Source organism: Pogoniulus pusillus, chromosome 40 (genome assembly GCF_015220805.1).
Source record: "Pogoniulus pusillus isolate bPogPus1 chromosome 40, bPogPus1.pri, whole genome shotgun sequence".
In the NCBI taxonomy this organism is placed as follows: Eukaryota; Metazoa; Chordata; class Aves; order Piciformes; family Lybiidae; genus Pogoniulus; species Pogoniulus pusillus.
The window spans coordinates 4231760-4250957 of NC_087303.1; the positions used below are offsets into that span (position 1 = coordinate 4231760).

The 19198-nt window shown below is 49.5% G+C and overlaps 1 protein-coding gene across 10 annotated transcripts in view; it reads right to left on the bottom strand.

Annotated features, from left to right (window-relative positions):
* Positions 1-19198, bottom strand: part of TANC2 (tetratricopeptide repeat, ankyrin repeat and coiled-coil containing 2) — a 327280-nt gene that overhangs the window by 204833 nt on the left and 103249 nt on the right. For 9 of the 10 annotated variants that reach the window (XM_064174071.1, XM_064174069.1, XM_064174067.1 and 6 more), the window contains exon 4: positions 6036-6107. The exons of the other annotated variant lie outside the window; for it this stretch is intronic. In XM_064174071.1, the coding sequence (XP_064030141.1) occupies positions 6036-6107 (72 nt within the window). The remainder of the gene's footprint in view (positions 1-6035; positions 6108-19198) is intronic. 10 annotated transcript variants of the gene reach the window in all.

Below are 19198 nucleotides of genomic sequence, written 5' to 3' on the forward strand. Positions count from 1 at the left end.
CATAAGGTCCCCCCACTTAGCCACAGAATATGGAAACCTGTGGCAAAGAAGACTTGGTTCTCCATCTATAGTCAGTAAGACTAACAACTTAACACAGACAACCCCTCCCTGGAGGTGTTCAAGGCCAGCTTGGATGAGGCCTTGAGCCACCTGCTCTAGTGGGAGGTGTCCCTGCCTATGGTGTGGGGTTGGAACTGGATGACCTCTGAGGTCCCTTCCAACCTAAACCATTCTATGACCCTCTGACCATGAGAGCTGCCCCATCCTCAGTCAAGTTGTTTGGGACTCTGAACAACCTGCTCTAGTTGCAATGTCCCTGCTGACTGCAGTGGGGTTGGACTGGATGCCCTTGAGAGGTCCCTTTCAACCTGTTCTGTGATTCTATGAAAAGCAGCTTTAAACTGCTCAGATGAATATTTCATTACAGGTGACAGAGGGAAACTAGAGAGACAGATTTTAGCCTTTAGTGCCTACTGATGGTTTTCTTCCACGAAGGTTTTCCTCCGTTGATCACCCCTGGCCAGCTGTGTGCTTCTCGAGGACTTGCATGACTATACTTAAAAGAGAAACTATAACTCCTGGACAGGAGGGTGGTGGACAGGCAAAAGTGGAGAGGAAACAAAAGGCTAAATGCCTCCCAGAGGTGGAACTCCAGAGGAGATGATGGACAAACTGCAATCCAGAAAGCTAAATGGAAACAACCCAATACATAACTTACCATCGGAGGAAAAACTCTGGCTGAAGCAAGTGTCCAAAACGTTGGACAAGCTCCTGAAGTGCACTAAGAGGCAGAGGCAGTTGTGGCTAAAATCCAGCCACTGCTGATGCCAAATCCTGGGAACCTCTCTCAGCATTTTGCTTATCATTTCCTACACCCAAGCAAAACAAAACACTCGCACACCTCCCACATGAGTCCCGACACTTCAAAACAGGACTTCTCCTCTCGTGCTCACTGAAGACTTGTCACATTCACCATAGTTTACTGCACATAGAGACAAAGTTGAACCCTTACAGGGGTGGTTTTCCCTAACTTCTGCATGCTTGAGTAAGTCTGTGACAGTTTGATATGTTTTATTCATCAGAGACTGTCATTACTGCCACAAACAGACAGGCAGGGATGCTTTTCTCTTCACTGCATGCTGCTTTAATTAGGTGTGCCTACAACTGCTCTAAGAGAGCACAGCCCTTGAAGGGGCAACAGATCATTCAGAGTCTTTTTTATTATCATTACAAGATGCAGTTGCCTACAACAGCAAACTTTCAATGTTTATCTATGTCTATCTAGCCATCTATATACATGGAGAGAGAGAGAGATTGGTCATGCCTTTAATACAAATATAGCCAAATGTTCAGCTCTGGGGCCCCAACACAAGAGAGACCTGGATCTGCTGGGACAGGGCCAAAGGAAGGCCACAAAGCTGAGCAGAGGGCTGGAGAACCTTTCCTGTGAAATCCAGGCTGAAAAGATTGGGGCTGTTCAGCCTGCAGAAGAGAAGGCTCCAGGGAGACCTCAGAGTTGCATTTCAGTATCTGATGGGAACCCACAGGGAGGCTGGGGAAAGGATGTTCAGAAGGGCCTGTGGGGAGAGGATGAGGAGCAATGGTTTGAAACTGGAGTAGGGGAGATTTAGGTTGGACATCAGGAGGAAGCTCTGCACAATGAGGGTTGTGAGACACTGGAACAGGCTGCCCAAGGATGTAGCTGAGGCATTCAAGATCAGACTTCATGTGCCCCTGAGCAGCCTGCTCTAGTTGGAGGTGTCCCTGCTGACTGCAGTGGGGCTTGGACAAGGTGACCTCTGAGGGTCCTTTCCAACCCAATGCAGTCTGTGGCTCCCTGACTCTGTTTCAGTTACTTGTGTGGATATGTATCTGTATAAAACCACAATCACTGCCTCACTGCCTTATCCCCTGCTCCCTGCAGTTACTCCATGAGCAGAGCCTCAGCTTTGGTCCTCAAGATGAGACTGTTCAAGTGAAGCTGCTGTGTGCCACTGTGATCACCATTCCATCAGCACAACCTCATATCAGGTGTGTGCTGATAGCCACCTCCAAAGCACCTCATCAGTGCTCCTCAGTCACACACACCAGCAGTACTTTGTGTGCTTTCAACCCACAAGAGAAATGTCTGCACCCAAGCAAGGTGTCCAGAAGTCCTTCTAGAAAGCAAGGAGTCTGGGCCAAGGTTCATCTAATGCCATGTCTTAGGGCTGTGCTTCAGGAAGAGCAGAGTCCCAGCCTAGACGCTCCCCTGACTCATCTATGGCCTCTCCATGGGCTACAAAGGGAGTTGATGGCAACAGTCAGCTCTGCTGCAGCCACCCATATGGAGCCAGCTGAGCACCAACCCTCTGAGGTGCTCACAAACATCTGAGCTACACACAACAAAGACAACTTCAGAGGTGAAGACATTTCTAATGTCTCCTTCCATCAGACACCAGGCAGCACATGAGGCAGACAGGACAGGAGGCACGCTGGAGAGCCAGGCAGGTGCCCTCAAGAGCTAGCCCAAGTCTTCACATACACACCCCCCACACAAAGTGCTGCTGCTCAAGAGAGCTTGGAAGCTCCTGTGTGATGGCCTAGCTTCTCTGGTTTTCCTGCTACTCATCCAAAAGATGCAGTGTCACTCCCAGTGCAGTTGGGCATCACTTTTCCAGGAGGGCATCATTTGAGAGCAGGCTGCTAAACCAGTAAAAAACAAAAATGACTTCTTCCACTTGGCAGTTGCAATTATTGGCTCCATATATAGCTTGCTTGACATTAGCTGATGGAGGACCTCGTTTGTTCCAGGGTTCATGTGAGCTGAACACCTCTGCTGACTCTGCAAGCCTATTGATAATCACCTGTGAGTGCCAGGACAGGCACAGCAGCAGCAGCGCCAACTGGCAGCACTGGCACTGACAGCAACAAGCTCTGGTGGCTTCTCAGAATGCAGCTGGCCTCAGACAAGAGGGAAAAAAAAAAGGACTTGTCATCATTGAATTTTATTCCTAAAAGCCAAGTTCAGCTTCTCCCTGGCTAGATTTTGGGGGTTGAGGGAACTGTAAGCATGCTCTGTAGCTGAAGGTCTGGAAAAGAGCCAAAAGCTTGAGTGGGTTTCAGTGGTGATTGTGGTGTAAGCTCCCAGTATCTTTGGCCAATCTTTACCTAAACCCACAGGCAGCTGGGGGCAATATCTTAGCCAGAAACAGAAGCAGTGATATCTTCACAGTGCTTTCAGTATTTCCCCTTTTACAGTTCCAGTGCTTCAACACAAACTCACAAGTCTCCACCATGTACTATTTTCATTCTCACAGATGTCAAAGTTCCTCTCTCATCCTTGACAGAACAAAACACAAAACACATCAACAAGGTGACTTCCATTTGTTTCAGTCAGGAAGACTATTTGGTTTTATCAAACCCTCAAGATAGGGACCACTCACAGCTGAACCAGAGCTCTGACAGTTTGCCTATGAAATGAATTTAAAGAAGATGCTATAGAATCATGGAATTGTTTCAGTTGGAAGAGACCTCTAAGATCAAGTCCAACATCCAACCTAAGACCAGCACAGCCACTAAACCATGTCCCCAGGTACCATGTCCACAGGTCCACCTCCCTGGGCAGCCTGTTCCAGTGCTGGAAGTCTGTGTTGCTTTGAGCAAAAGACAGAGAGCTGTCTTGAAGAGAAGCAGGTGCAAGCAGCAGCATGTGCTGGGCTTCTGCTCCCCTTCCTTGCCCCTTAGTAAGCTTTATAAAAAGGTATCTCTTGGAAAAAAACAAGAGTAGAGTGAAGTCTGGAGGAGAGGAGACTGAGGGGAGACCTCATTGCTCTTTACAGCCACCTGAGAGCAGGCTGAAGTGAGCTGGAGGTTGGTTTCTTCTCCCTAGTATCAGGTGATAGGACAAGAGGAAATGGTTTCATGTCCATGCATCTCCTGAACATCTCCAGGGACAGTGACTCCTCCACCACCTCCCTGGGCAGGCTGTTCCAAAGCACACTGCAAAGTGCACATTTGAACTAACAAACTTTATCCTCAAGTTTTCCAAGGTACTAAAGCTGTAATTCTTGAGCATCACAACATGGGAGTTGAAGCACAAGCAAGACAATTGCCTCATTTCAATTATCTGCTTTAGCTGAGCAGATAAAACCCTTAACCCATCACGATAGCAAATGTGTTAACACTGAGCAGAGAGCAGCTGATGGACACAGGACAAAGCGAGAGATAATAGTCTGATAGGCAATGAGACTTCTTCTCCCACCCTGCAGGGAGTTTGCAGTCACATCCACTGATCCACATGAAAATATTTAGCACTGAAGTTTGTTTTTCCAAGAAATTGGAAGTATTTTTCAACCTGTTTCTCTCTCGTGCTGGAACTTCTTGCTGGCTACTGCAGTTCCTAGAGTCAGACTCACTGAGGCAAACAGACAGAGGCTGGTCAGCCTTTGGCAAGTATTTGCCCCATGTTCTCTGCCCCAGACTGGTGTTTTTTTTCCCCCCACAGCAGCCAGGGTGCTGAACAAACAGACTGCAACACAACCTGAGAGAGCAGTGTGTCTGAAACGAGTGCACAGAAACCCAGCAGGCAACTCCCATCGGCAGCTGCATCCGAGCTGCTGTATCTCCTAACAACAAAGCAACGGACAAACCCCAGACAAATGGAAGGACATCAGAGGGATAACGGCAGAGAGGGCAGGCAAGGCTCAGCCTCCAGGAGCAACACAACAACAGCAGCTTTATCTGAGCTAAGAGTGCCTGGAAAAGAGCAACCATTCATTCCATACTCTCAAAGCACAGAAACGCTGCTTGAGTGCAAGCCACCACGGGCTACGTGCAGTTAAACCTTCCTTACTTCCTTCCTAACCTGATCTTAACTCTCCCATTCTCAAAGAAGAAGACTTAAAATAATACATTTTAAATTTGTAATTAAAAGATCCAGTGCTGGCAGAGCACTTTCAGCTGTTGGCTATTCACAGAGCTTTCAAGGGTTCATTTAACTCTAACAGAGCTTCACTTAACTCTACATTCCGATCCCCCTAATTCTGATCTTGGGCTTCAATCACTTGCTGTAATTTTGCCTGGGCAACGCTGGAGTATTGCCAAAGGAGAACAATGCCCTGCAGAAAACGTCTCCATAATAAGCCATTAGGACACCATGACAACAACAGACTTGAACCTAAATGAAAGGAAAATTATTGCTGCAATCCCAGAGAGAAAATGCATCAATGCATGTAGCACCTACTAGAGGCACACTTCCATACACTGCTTCTCAGGCTCAGGAGCTGTGTGAAAATATCAGATTTTCACAAGCCTCACAAATGAGTAAATGCTTAAAACCTGAAGTAATCTACTTCAAAGGCCATGTAAGGCAGCACAGATCTAAGAGCTGCTGCTGTCAGTGACAGAAATCCCCGTTACAAGGCTCTAGTGGTGGTTTTAACTCCCAAGCCTATTGTGAACGATGGAAACTGAACAAAAGAGTTTGTAGAATCATTACTTAAATAATATAACCCCTGGTTTTACTACTCTCTTCCTAGGACCTTTTGGCCTGTTGCTGTAGGATGAAGCAAAACAAAGCAGAGGAGGTGACTCTGTGCAGCCCCAGGCAGGATCGCAGAGGGCTCCTCTTCATCACATCACAAGCTGGGTGGGGGGAAGGAGAATCCAGTTACTGAGAACCTGTCAGCTTCTCCTCTTGACAGTCAGGGGGGAAGGCCAGTGGTCACTCACTGGCCCACTGACTTGTGCTGGTATGTGCTGAAGGCTTCTACCACCATCAGCTCAACCAAGCGCCCTCTGTGAAGCTCTGTCCCTCCATCTGCAGAATGGACTCCACCGGCACAGCTGGGCTGTGCCATCAACTGAGCTCAGCTCCTTCCAACTACACGAAGCCAACCTGGTTTGTGACTGCCACTGAATTTAAAGCTATGTGGATAGCAACGATGGTTACAAAGCTCAGGGAGGTTGCAGAGTCTTACAGAAAGAACAAAACTCATCAAGAAGAGGTGAACACGAGAAAGGAGGCCCCAAGGCAGAACAACACTGAGGTTTACCTTGCCCAGATCGGCTCTGACGGGAGTCTACACTTGCCTGTCTTCGGTCTGGTGGCTCCTCGTTCCCTCCATCTGCATGAGAACCAAAACAGCAGAAGTAGAACATCATAGTGGACAGGTCAGGCAGATGCAACTTTTCCTTGAGTCCCATCACCTATCTCATGGGAAGAGCGGAACAGAAGGTCCCTCTTGTTGACAGCAACTGGGGCAAGCTGCTGACTGACTCCTTTGCTGTGCTTTCCAGTCTCTCCCCAGCTCACTGCAAAGGAAATCTTTGAGGTCCTCAGGACATTTGGAGGGTTTTAATTTCTCCTACTGACCCCCACAGGTATTTGATTGAAACAGCAGCCAAACTTTGCATCTTCACTTAAGCTCCTTCACTTGGGAACGTTACATCAAAACACAAAAGACATTAAGCAACTGAAGGAGATGAAGAAAAAAAATAAATGTAAACCAAAATTCTTTGGAATTGGTTCCTTGTCAGCTAAAAAGTGGGAAGAACAAACCCACTCTCACTGCAGCCTCCTGGAACTGTTTGGGAAAGCAGCTAGAATGAACAAAAGCCAAACCCATCTGGCTGGCTGCAGAGCGGGACACCGTGTACGATATCAGGCAATTAATTACATGTTGGTCTTCATTGATTGACTGACCAGATTAGAAACAATAGATAGGGACATCGATAGAGAGGCTTGAGCACACAGGGCTGACACCAGCTGGAAGCAGAAAGATGTCCAGCTCTGCAGGTTGAGGAGAAGCAAAGCCAGGCACTGAAAATCATAGACCCGCAGAGTGCTAGAATGGCTCAGGTTGGAAGCGACCTCAGAGATCATCTACTCCAACCTCCCCACCTTGAGCAGGGACATCTCTCAGCTAGATTTGGCTGCTCGAGGCCTCACCCAAGCTGGCCACAAAACAGGCAGGTTTGGGCCTCTGGGAAGCCAGCTTCCCCCCACTGAAGTGAAGGAGGAGTTTTCTGAGCGGTGCATTTACGAAGTACAACATTTGGGTTGTAAAGAGAGACCACAGCAACTGCTGGAACACTTCATGGCTAAGCAGGAATTCACCTATTTACAACCACTTGGAAGGACAGGATCCTCCCTGTACCCTCACTTGGATGTACCCAAACCAGTACTATGCTTTGACATGAGTGTTGTCCACGGGAGCAGAGCTCACAGAATCAGAGAATCAACCAGGTTGAAAGAGACCTCCAAGCTCATCCAGTCCAACCTAGCATCCAGTCCTATCCAATCAACTAGACCATGGCACTAAGTGCCTCATGGTCCTGCTCCCTAACGCTCTCCAGCACTCAACAGTGAGTGACAGCTCAGTGCCAAAGCCATCATGTTTAAGAGCAGGAACTGCTGCACAGGGGTCAGGCTGGGAAAGATTGCTTGGGTAATTTGCAAGTCACAGAATATATTCAAGGGGGAGAGAAATATCAGAGGAAATCAACTTCCTGAATCCATGTAGGAGGGTGGAAAGGAAGAAAGAAAGAAAGAAAGAAAGGTGATGACTCAGCAGATGTGATGCCTGTAATTGCTTCTGCACTTGGTGCAGCCAGAGCAAGGCTGTAGCTGGGGTGAACACAGCACAATCTGTGGGTGTTCTCCAAACCAGCCAGTGGCTTTCAAGGAGTATTTCGGGACAAGCAGAGCTGGCTGAAGCTGTCCTCACAAGCCCGCAGCACCGCACGTGTGTGCCCTGAACGTGCCCAGCACAGGCCAGAGGTTCACTGGAGAACATCAGGCATCCTGCCAGCCTACAGGCTGCTTTGGAAGCCCTTTACTCCCTACCCTTCAGAACACTGACCCTTCCCAGCTGCCATGTCTTATGTAGTCCAAGCCTGGTCTAGTGGGAGATGTCCCTGCCCATAGTGGGGAGGCTGGAACAAGATGGTCTTTAAGGTCCACTCTGACCCAAGCAGTTCTATGGTTCTACGTAGGCACAGAAAACAGAGAGCATCCCAGAGGCTGATCCAGGCAGGATGCTCCAGGCAGAGCAGGCAACCCCTCCCTTGCAGGCAGGAATTTGGAACTGATGGATACTGGCAATAACAGGTAAAGCAGTCTGAACAAATTGATGCCAGGCAGCAGAGAAGATCGGTCCCCACAGAACTTCAGATGGCTGCTGAAGGGGCAGTGGAGTGCAGGGAAGGAGGAAGCAGCCTGCACTTAGGAGTGGGACAAATGAACTGTTTAATTTTTTTCCCCCCTTTGCTACAAAACATTTTGAGCAGACTCCAATCCCTGCAGTGCAGGAGCAGTGCTATTAGGGAACAACAGCGTACAGTGCTGAAGAGTTACCTTGAGACAGATGCCAAAGAGGGGGCAAATTGCTCTTGCTAAGGGGAAAACTCTCATGGTTTTGAACATGCTTGAGGTTACAGCCTTAGAATCATAGAACTGTCTGTGTTGGAAAAGACTTCTAAGACCATCAAATCCAACCATCCACCCAAACCCACCATGGCCACTAAGCCTTATCTCCAAGTGCCACATCTACACATTTCCCGAACACCTCCAAGGACAGGGACTCCACCACCTCTCTGGGCAGCCTGTTCAAATCCCTGACCACTCCTGCAGCAAAGAAACGTCCCCTGGCACAAGTTCAGGCCATTTCCTCTCATTCTGTTACCTGATACTAGGCAGTGTTCACTCCTCTGTGTCTATCAGGACTCTGCTGCTCCATCAGTCCTGCCAGTTATTTTATTTATGCTGCATTTTAGGGTTCATAGAACGGTTTAGATTGGAAGGGACCTGAAAGATCCATCCAGTTGTCACAGGCACCTTCCACCAGACCAGGTTGCTCAAGGTCCCATCCAACCTAGCCTTGAACACCTCCATGAACACAGCCACAACCTCCCTGGGCAACCTGTTCCAGTGTCTCTCCACCCTCTCTGCAGAGACTTTCTTTCTAATATTCAGTCTAAATCATATTTGCTTGGGCAACACCTATCACTTACAGGCATGACCTACTATTTGGACAGTAGTTTGGGGACAGTATCACCCAAGGAAATGCAATCAGTGGCCATAACGATTGTCAGCATGGTGAAACACCACAGTTATTGACAAAGCCTCAGATGCAACAGCTAAAAGAGGTCACCAAAAGTAAATGGGTTGTGAAATCATTGCTAGAAACCAGAGATATCTGTGTTAATTTAAAACAAAGATCAGAACACACTGAGGTGCACCTGGTTAAAGGAGCTTCTAGAGAAGCTGCCACAAGAAACAGCAACCAGTTCTGGTGAATGCCACAAAGGAAGTGAATGACAGCAAAATATTGGCTCAGTAATCCACACTTTGTGGCATCTATCAGTGAGAGGCAGGAAAAGTTCTGTGGTTTCTTATTTTTACAGAGCTCTGTGTTAAGAAAGTCCACTAAGGTTTACGTGACTTGAACGTCAGGAAGATGCTGTCGCATCAGCATCCAACATGCCTCCAGCTGGGATGTCAGACACACTGGGGTCAGGAATCCAAGGAGGGCTGGCTGAGTGCTTGGTTATGTGACAAGCACAGAGCAAGCAGTAACAGCTATTTATTCTTTCTCTCGGTTACAAAGAGATTAAGTAATCTCAACGATCATGTTTAGTAACAGCTTCAGACAAGCAGTCTCTCCTGCTATAAATGGATCTGACAAATGCCTGCATCCCATTCTCCCTCGCCTGCTTGTCTGCCCCCTCCCCCTTCTACCCTTTAAAGCCAGTGGCACTACACATCCCCTCCGACACTCACAACAACTGCGTTCTTCCAACTGACCACTCCCAACGGGAAAAAGAGACCCTCCCCTGGGGTTTCAGCTAAATGAACGCACTGCACAAAGCACTGCAATGCAATCAGTACGACTGCACGCAGGAGCCAGATGCATCTGCAAGAGCAGGTCTGATGTCAGCAAACCCCACGCAGCACCTTGAGCATCCCCTCCCTGCCTGCCTGCTCGCAGCTCAGGCGAAGACAACCAAGTCTGAGCTGAAATCCAAGCGCCAGCAGCCCAATATCCCTTCCCCTGCTCAAATGGAACCCAAGCCGGGCCCGAACACCTCCCCAGCTCTTTTATCTGACAAAGCAGTTTCGCAGGCAGGCAAAGGGAAGGGTGGGTCAGGCAGCTTCACGCATGCTGGGAAATGTGCTGCAAGAACCGACTGCATTAGACGTGCCGCGGCTCCCACAGCCCCTAACACAGCCCACTCCGCTCCACCAGCCTGCAGATCAATACCGCAAAGCAGCCAGCCCGGCACAACTCCATCCGCAAAGCGCAGGAGACTCACACAAAGCCAAGTCCAGCAGTCGGGAGCTGCTCCCAGCCCAGCCCCGTGCTCGGCACAGCGTCCGCCGATGTGGCTCCCAACTGCCGATGTGGCTCCCAACCGCCGTCGTGCTCCCAGAACGCAGACACGGGCACAAAAAATCATCAGGCAATCCCAAAAGTGCTGCGGGGGTGCGAGCAGCAGCTCAGGGGGTGCGGCGACAGCAGCCCCGGCGCTCCCCAGGACCTCACAGCATCGCGGCAGGGTCCCGCCGCCGGAGCCCGCAGCGGCTCAGCCCAGCGCAGGAGAGGGAACTGCACATCTCCCTCCCAGCAATCCCGATGGATTCCAGCCAGGAGAAGGAATGACAAGTGCCAAAACGCACCCGCCTGCTGCTCTCCCAGGAGGATCCGTGCCTGGAAAGAGGCAGGACGGACCCAAACCCCAGCCAGAGGGGGCTGAGCCTGCTGCTGTGAAGAGTTCTTCTAAGCAACAATTCTCAATTCTCCCTCTTTGGGGTTGGTTAGGTTGGTTTGGGGGTTGGTTTTTGTTTGGTTAGTGGGGTTTCTGTTGTTGTTGGGGCTTATTTCGTGTGGGTTTGGGGGGGGTTTGATTGTTTCTTTTTGTTGTTTCTGTGGTTTTATTTGGGGGGGGGACACAGGGCAGGGAGTGCCTCCTGCTTCAGAGAAGAAACACAAACATTGCTACTGGGCACAAATTGATATTCTTGTAAAAATTAGCATCATGCTAAAAGGATGCTAAGAACTGCATCCATTTAATAGCAGAATAAAGCATCTACATCCAAACGAGTCCCTGGTGGCAGTGCTGGGGGTGGGAGAGTGGAAAGTGGAAGATTTTTACTGATGGAATTTTAGGGCAGACCTTAAGTTATTAATTATTGGCTCCTCAAATGAGCTCCAACCATTTCCCAACATGTTTGGACTTGATCTTAAAGGTCTTTTTTCAACCTTTATGATTCTGTGTTGAATCCTTTCTGAACAACTCTGATAATTCACAAAAATCCCAACAAGAGGCACACGAAATGTGCTGCTTCCATGGGGAATTGTTTCCCTGCACTTCAAGAGGATGTTATTTACACTCATTCTAATTCCTAGACCTTTACACCCACCAGATAAAGAGATTTTTCAGTCAGTGGCCAAGAGGCCCACACCAACAGTGAGGCTTTTTCAGAGCTAACCTCAGCAATGCAATTTCTAAATGTCAAAAAGGAACAAGTCCACCTCCATTACATCTCTGCTCTGATACCAAACCAAAAACCAACGACAAAAGACACCCAACAAAACCAAGAAAAGCTTCTCAGCTGTGCACAGTCTGCAAAGCAAAGCAACAGGAGATGGAAGTCACAGAAATGCTGTCAGCAGTAGAATATTGCATTTGGTCATGGGCCAAGCAAAGATCTCCTACCTTTTGTGCAAGCAGAAAATGGCAACGCCAGGCTGTGAGTGGAAAGGCTTTAAAGTGGAGAACTAAAAGATACTTGGTATGGATAAGGCAGTTAGAATAGAACCATAGAATCAATCAGGGTTGGAAGGGACCAGAAGGATCACCCAGTTCCAACCTTCCTGCCATGGGTAGGGACACCCTACCATAGAGCAGCCTGACCACAGCCTCAGCCAGCCTGGCCTCAAACACCTCCAGCCCTGGGGCCTCAACCACCTCCCTGGGCAACCCATTCCAGCCTCTCACCACTCTCATGCTCAACAACTTCCTTCTGAGGGCCAGTCCCAATCTCCCCACCTCCAGCTTTGCTCCATTCCCCCTAGTCCTGGCACTCCCTGATATCCTGGAAAGTTAAATGCAGTCCCATGGACACAGGAGCAGTAAGTCAATCGGGAGGCTGCACTGCCACAAGGCATCAGAGTCACGGAATGGTATGGGTTAGAGAGAGCTCTAGAGATCATCCAGGTCAACCCTTCTGCCAAAGCAGGATCACCCAGGGCAGGCCACACAGAAACACATCCAGATGGCTATTCCAAGTCTCCAGTGAAGACTCCACAACCTCTCTGGGCAGCCTGCTCCAGGGCTTCAGCACCCTGACCATGATAAAGTTTCTCCTCATGTTGAGGTGGAACCTCCTGTGTTGCAGCCTGTACCTGTTGTTCCCAGTCCTCTAAGATCATCAAGTCCAACTGTCAATCCAAAACCACCATGGCCACTCTCCCACGCCCCCAGGTGCCACATCCACAGGTTATTTGAACCCCCCCAGGCACTGTGACTCCACCACTTCCCCAGGCAGTCTGTTCACCGCCTGACCAGCGCCGCTAATTGCAGCTGACTCTGCGGTTTGACAATAACCTTGAATTATCATAAAAGGTTCTACATTCTGAACAAATTATTTCTGGAGTCATGGCTGGAACAGGGCAGGATGGAGAAGCAGAAGCCCAGTTTTATCAGCAGGTTGTTAATCCCCCTGAAGAGCAGCACACAGCACACGTGCTGCCTTGGTTTTGCCATTAGAGCTTCTGAAATGACATTATGGATTTCAGCCATAACCATTGGAACGTGTGTGCACCTTACACACTGTGCACTTGAAAGTGGCATTAATGAGCACATTAGCTAAATTTATAAACAAAGGCCAGCTACTCTCACTACCTGTACTGGATCTGAGCTCATTAAGGGATGGTTCAAGAGGAGAAAGCAATCTGTAGGGATAACATCATCCCATAATGCGTCCAGCCGGCTGTGAGAAAGGGCAGGAGCAAGCATATGGGACTCTGAAGACCTAAGGTGAGCACAGAATCACCCAGAAGTCAACCTGCCCTCCTCAGTTCATTGGTGCAAAGGGATCTGGCCAAGCTGGATCAATGGGCTGAGGTCAGCTGCATGAGATTTAACAAGGCCAAGTGCTGGGTCCTGCACTCGTGTCACAACAAGCCCATGAACGTGCCAGGATGGGGCAGAGTGGCTGCAAAGCTGCCCAGCAAAAAAAGGTCTTGAGAATGCTGGTTGAGAGCAGCTGAACATGGGCAAGCAGAGTGCCCAGGTGGCCAAGGTCACCAACATCCTGGCCTGGATCAGCAATGGTGTGACCAGCAGGACCAGGGCACACCTCAAATACTGGGTTCAGCTTTGGGCCACTCACTCCAAGAAGGACATTGAGGTGCTGGAGCAGGTCCAGAGAGGGGCAACGAAGCTGGCGAAGAGTCTGGAGAAAAGAGCTGGTGAGGAGCAGCTGAGGGAGCTGGGGATGTTTAGTCTGGAGACAAGAAGGCCGAAGGGAGATCTCATTGCTCTCTACAGCTACTTGAAAGGAGGCTGAAGCCAGCTGGGGGTTGGCCTCTTCTCCCTAGTATCAAGTGCTAGAATGAGAGGAAATGACCTCAGGTTGCACCAGGGGAGGTTTAGGTTGGACTCGAGGAAAATTTTCTTTGCTGCAAGAGTGGTCAGGGATAGGAACAGGCTGCCCAGGGAGTGGAGTCTCCATGCCTGGAGGTGTTCAAGAAACCTCTGGCCATAGCACCTGGGGACATGGTTTAGTGCTCATGGTGCTGTTGGGTTGATAGTTGGACTCAAATCTCAGAGGTCTTTTCTAACCAAAGAAATTCTACAATTCTATGACCTCAAGACTGGCTGCTCCAAACTGCACATTGGCAGCTTCTGCATACTGAAGATTACTTCTTTTTATCCTCACTTTTAAAAGTCTGAACCATCTGTGATCCTTTAGACAGAGTAAACATTCACCATTACTCTAAATGTCTCTGATGTAGACATCTCTGAGTGGATCAAATATACACTGCAGTTCTTCTCCTGAACCACCACAGAACCGCAGAAGGGTTCAGGTTGGAAGGGACCTCAGAGATCATCAACTCCAACTCCCCCACCAGGGGCAGGGACACCTCTCAAATAGACTCAACTGCTCAAGGCCTCATCCAACCTGGCTTTGAACACCCCTATGGAGGGGTCATCGACAGCCTCCCTGGTTGTGTCATCCATAACCTCCCTGGGCAACCTATTCCAGACTCTAACCACCCTCAGATTGAAGAACTTCTTCCTCAGCTTCAGTCCAACCCCACTCTCCCTCAGCTTCAAATCTCATTTCTCCTTGTCCTGTCTCTAGACCCCCTCAGGAAGTCCTTCTACAGCCTTCCTGTAGGATCCCTTCAGGTGCTGGAAGGCAGCTCTAAGCTCCCCCTGGAGCCTTCTTTAGTCCAGGCTGCACACCCCCAGCTCCCTCAGCCTGTCCTCACAGCTCCTTCATTTAAAAAGGGGACAAAGGGAAAATGACAGGGCACAAACTCCCTAGCAAATCAGATCAGTGATGCTAGTTTTTGAAAGAAGTGGACTTGCTCAGGCTCCTTCAGTTCCATTTGCTGTCAGGGAGCTTTGGGTTACCTCACATCAGCACTCCTCAGCATCCAGCCACCAAAAGTTCATGATTTTCTCCAGCTTTTCTCTTCAGATTCGCAGTGTTTGTCAGTAAAACTGCTCTGATGAACAAGTCTTTCACTGCAGCTCTGAGCAGGGCTAGCAGCAGCCTCGCTTGTTCCCTGTTTTCATCACTTAAATAAATGTAAAGCTGGGCCTTTTGGAGAACTCCATAAAAGTTAATGGGGCAGTGTAGGATCTAATCAGCTGAGCGTAATGTTTACTGTCACTGAATCAGAAAGGTACCAATTTGCAGCAATCTTCGTGCACCAACCTATAATTATTTTTCTGAAATGCTGCTTCCAGCTCCTGTGGGGGCAATAGAGACTCACCCAGGACGAGCAGACAAAAGAAGGCACCGCTACAACTTCCAGAGAGCAGGGGAAGAAGCAGCGCTCGCCGCTTCAGAAGCCATTGTGAGGAAACACAAACACGGATACAGGAGATGGAATTTTATCCACCCACTTCATCAAAAGCTGAGGAGTCAGAAAGGCCTTCTAGAATCACAGAGGCAGAGAATTGTTCTTGGAAGAGACCTCCAAGATCAGTGAGTCCAATCATTGACCCAGCGCCACCGCAGCCACTAAACCATGGCCCCAAGTGCCATGGCCACACATTTCAGAGAGCTTCTTAGATTGGAAAAGACCAGGGGGAGGTTGCTCTCTTCCCTCAGGTGGCCAGCGCCAGGACGAGAGGATACAGCCTCAAGCTACACCAGGGGAGATTTAGGCTGGAGGTGAGGAGAAAGTTCTTCCCTGAGAGAGTCATTGGACACTGGAATGGGCTGCCCGGGGAGGTGGTGGAGTCGCCGTCCCTGGAGCTGTTCAAGGCAGGACTGGACGTGGCACTTGGTGCCATGGTCTGGCCTTGAGCTCTGTGCTAAAGGGTTGGACTTGATGATCTGTGAGGTCTCTTCCAATCCTAATAATACTGTGATACTGTGAGTCCAAGCATCAGTCTCACACTGACAAGTCCTTGACTAAACCAAATCCCTCAGCACAGCATCTAACCACTATGAATTGTTATGGTTGGAGAGGACCACCAGGATCATTCAGTCCAACCTTCAGCCCAGCATCCTTCATCACCAGACCGCAGCCTCAAGTGCCACTTCCACTCTTCTTTTAAACACCTCCAGGGATGGGGACTCCACCACCTCCCTGGGCAGCCTGTTCCAGTGCCTGACCACTCCTGCAGGAAAGAAACTGTTCCTAATCTCCAACCTAAACCTCCCCTGGAGCCATCTCCTCTCATCCCATCACTAGGGAGAAATGCAAGCACCATCGACTCAAGGCAGGGAGCAGCTTTGAGTTGGATGCAATATTGATTTGATGACAGAAAACATCAGAAGCTCTGAGCAAATACTACAAAGAGTATTTTGATACTTTTCATGGTTGGAACTCAGTGATCTTAGAAGTCTCTTCCAACTTTAATGATGATTCTGTTCTATGATTCCAGAGTTGTTTTGGACAAAAACTGTCCTTGCAGAGGAGGGGTAGGCAGCACAGCCAATGTGAGGTTCACCCAGAGACACAGAGAATCACACAATCAGTCAGGGTTGGAAAGGACCACAAGGATCAGTCAGTTCCAAGCCCTCTACCATAGGCAGGGACACCCTACCCTAGAGCAGGCTGCCCACAGCCTCAGCCAGCCTGGCCTGAAACACCTCCAGCCATGGGGGCTCAACCCCCTCCCTGGGCAACCCCTGACAGCCTCTCACCACTCTCCTGCTCAACAACTTCCTCCTCACCTCCAGCCTCACTCTCCCCACCTCCACCTTTGCTCCATTCCCCCCAGTCCTGGCACTCCCTCACAGCCTCAAAAGTCCCTCCCCAGCTTTTTTGGAGCCCCCTTCAGATCCTGGAAGGCCACAAGAAGGTCACCTGGGAGCCTCCTCTGCTCCAGCCTGCACAGCCCCAACTCTTTCAGGCTGTGCTCACAGCAGAGCTGCTGCAGCCTCTGAGCATCCTCCTGGTCTTGCTCTGGACACACTCCAGCATCTCCACATCCCTCTTGTCCCAGGGGCTCCAGAGCTGGATGCAGGACTCCAGGCGGGGTCTCAGCAGAGTAGAGCAGAGGGGGAGAATCACCTCCCTGGCCCTGCTGGCCACACTGCTCCTGCTGCAGCCCAGGCTCTGCTTGGCTTTCTGGGCTGCAAGTGCACACTGCTGACTCCTGTTGAGCTTCTCGTCTTCCAGCAGCACCCCCAAGTGCCTCTCCCCAGGTCTGCTCTCCAGCCTGGATTTGTGCTTGGCATTGCCTCGACCCAGCTGCAGGGCCTTGCATTTGGTCTTGTTGAACCTCCTAAGCTTGGCTTCTGCCCACCTCTGCAGCCTCTCCAGGTCCCTCTGGATGGATCCCTTGGTGTGGTCAGCAGTCTTGCTGAGGCTGCACTCAGTGCCACTGTCTGTCACCCACAAAGATGCTGACCAAGACTGGTCCCAGGACTGATCCCTGAAGGACTCCACTCGGACATGGACTCACAGAATGAGTTCTGAACCATTACACTTTCCAGACTGAACCCAGGCAATACCTAAACGTTTAACCAGGGGCAAAGAGATGTAGGAAAACATAAAAACAGGCAAAATACCTCACAAAAGGTAGTTCAGAGAACAGCTCTGCAGACAGCACAGTTGAGTTTTTAGACCTCTTGTGTCGTGGTTTGGATTTGCACCCCAACAAACTGGAACATTCACCCCCAGAGTAAATTTACCATGTCTCAGAATTTGGAAAGTTAAATGAAATGAACATTTACAGAAGTGGTCTAAATTTAAAAGCATAACAAAGTAATAAACATATACAAGGCAAGTTTACATACATTTAGAGTTCAGTAACAACACCATAGCTCCTTGCATGGTATTTCAACTCTCCCCCACCCTGGATACGAAGAGGCCAGTCCAGAGGGTTTACTCTCTCTACCTCCTGCCCCTGTACCTTTCACCAGGCAAACCAAGGAGCAAACAAGGTCACAGAGAGCCAAAGCAGCAAGCAAGTAGCAGCAGAGAGAGAGAAAGAGCAAGCAGCACAGCAAAGCAGAAGGTATTCAGCAGACCAATGGCATTAGATAAACATCTCTTCTTATTCTTCTATGCCCAGCCCTAATTTGTTTATTCTTTAGGCTTGAATTCTCTGAAAAAAACTTCTTTTTATTTCCAGTGAAGGCACTGGGCTGAGGCACTGGCTCTGAACTGCAGCACCATGCTCTGGTGGCAAACCCTTTGTTCTGAGTGAGAGCTTTTGGTGTCTGCTGGGGGAGCGCAGGGACACTGGCGAGGAGGGAAGGGGACAGGAGAGGAGGAGGCTGAGCCATGAGTGACTCTCCAGTTCCCTCCTTGTCATCACTGACTCAACAAGCTCTCACTGCCCATCTGGAAATCATAAAAGACTTGTAGGCTCCAACAAGCCTGTCTGGGGCCTGTAGCAACCACAAGCATTTTCAGCTTCAAATAAAAAGCATGGCAGATATACTAATTATTCCAACTGACTGAGTATGTTAAAATGTAATTAACTAAAACCAATTAACACCAGAGACAAACATATGCTGCTCCCAAGAGCTACAACAAGAGTTAGCTATTTTGTAGGGCAGCTTTTTGCCTTTGTGTTTGTGCCTGGTCCTCTAATTAGAAGTTCAAAAGGCATTTTTAGAACAGCTTTAGTGGTCATCTGCCCTAAAATTAGTTGAGAAATTGGTGCAAGTGATTGAAGCTCAAAATAGGTTGGTCTGTGACAGGCAGTCTGCTGCTAGCACTCAGCAAGCTCTGAATGATGGCAAGAAGAAAATGGCAAAAGGGAACTGTAGGGATTTGAAGTCCTGGAGCACAAGAAAAAGGCTCTGAAATCTCCCAGGGCCATCACTAACATGTTGGAAATTTGGCTCTGGCTGAACCCATGGGAATCCAAATCTCATCCAAAGCCTTCCCCTGGGAATTAGCCAGAGCCCAGTGCCCAAGCCAGAACAGGTGATGCTCCCCACATGCCAGTGCTTCACATCACTGGGGCCAGCCACCAGCAACCATGGGCGCAGCCACGGAACACTCACGCGGCAAGGCAAGGCTGCTGCTGCTGCCTCCAAGGTGCTCTGCTCAGCTGCTGCCTCAGCTCCCTGGGAAAGCACAAGCACAGCCCACCCAAATCCTGAGCAAAACCAGAGCACAGAATCCCAGGCTGGCTTGGGTGGGAAGGGACCTTTCAAGGTCATCTAGTCCAACCCCCTGCAGTCAGCAGGGACATCTGCAACTGGAGCAGGTTGCTCAAAGCCCCAACCAACCTGAGCTGGAATGGTTCCAGGGATGGGGCATCTCCCACCTCTCTGGGCAACATGGGCTGGGGGCCTCACCATCCTCAGGGCAAAACATTTCCATCTCTCCAGCTTGAATCTTCCTCATTTAGTTTCAAACCACCCCCCCTTGCCCTGCTGACATTTCACATACTTACAAAGGCTCAACTCAACCTTGTGTTTAAAACTCCAAACCTTCCCCTAACATTAGCACACCCTATTAGAGTCAGAGCTGCTCTGACCCTTGTGTCCATCTTACACCTT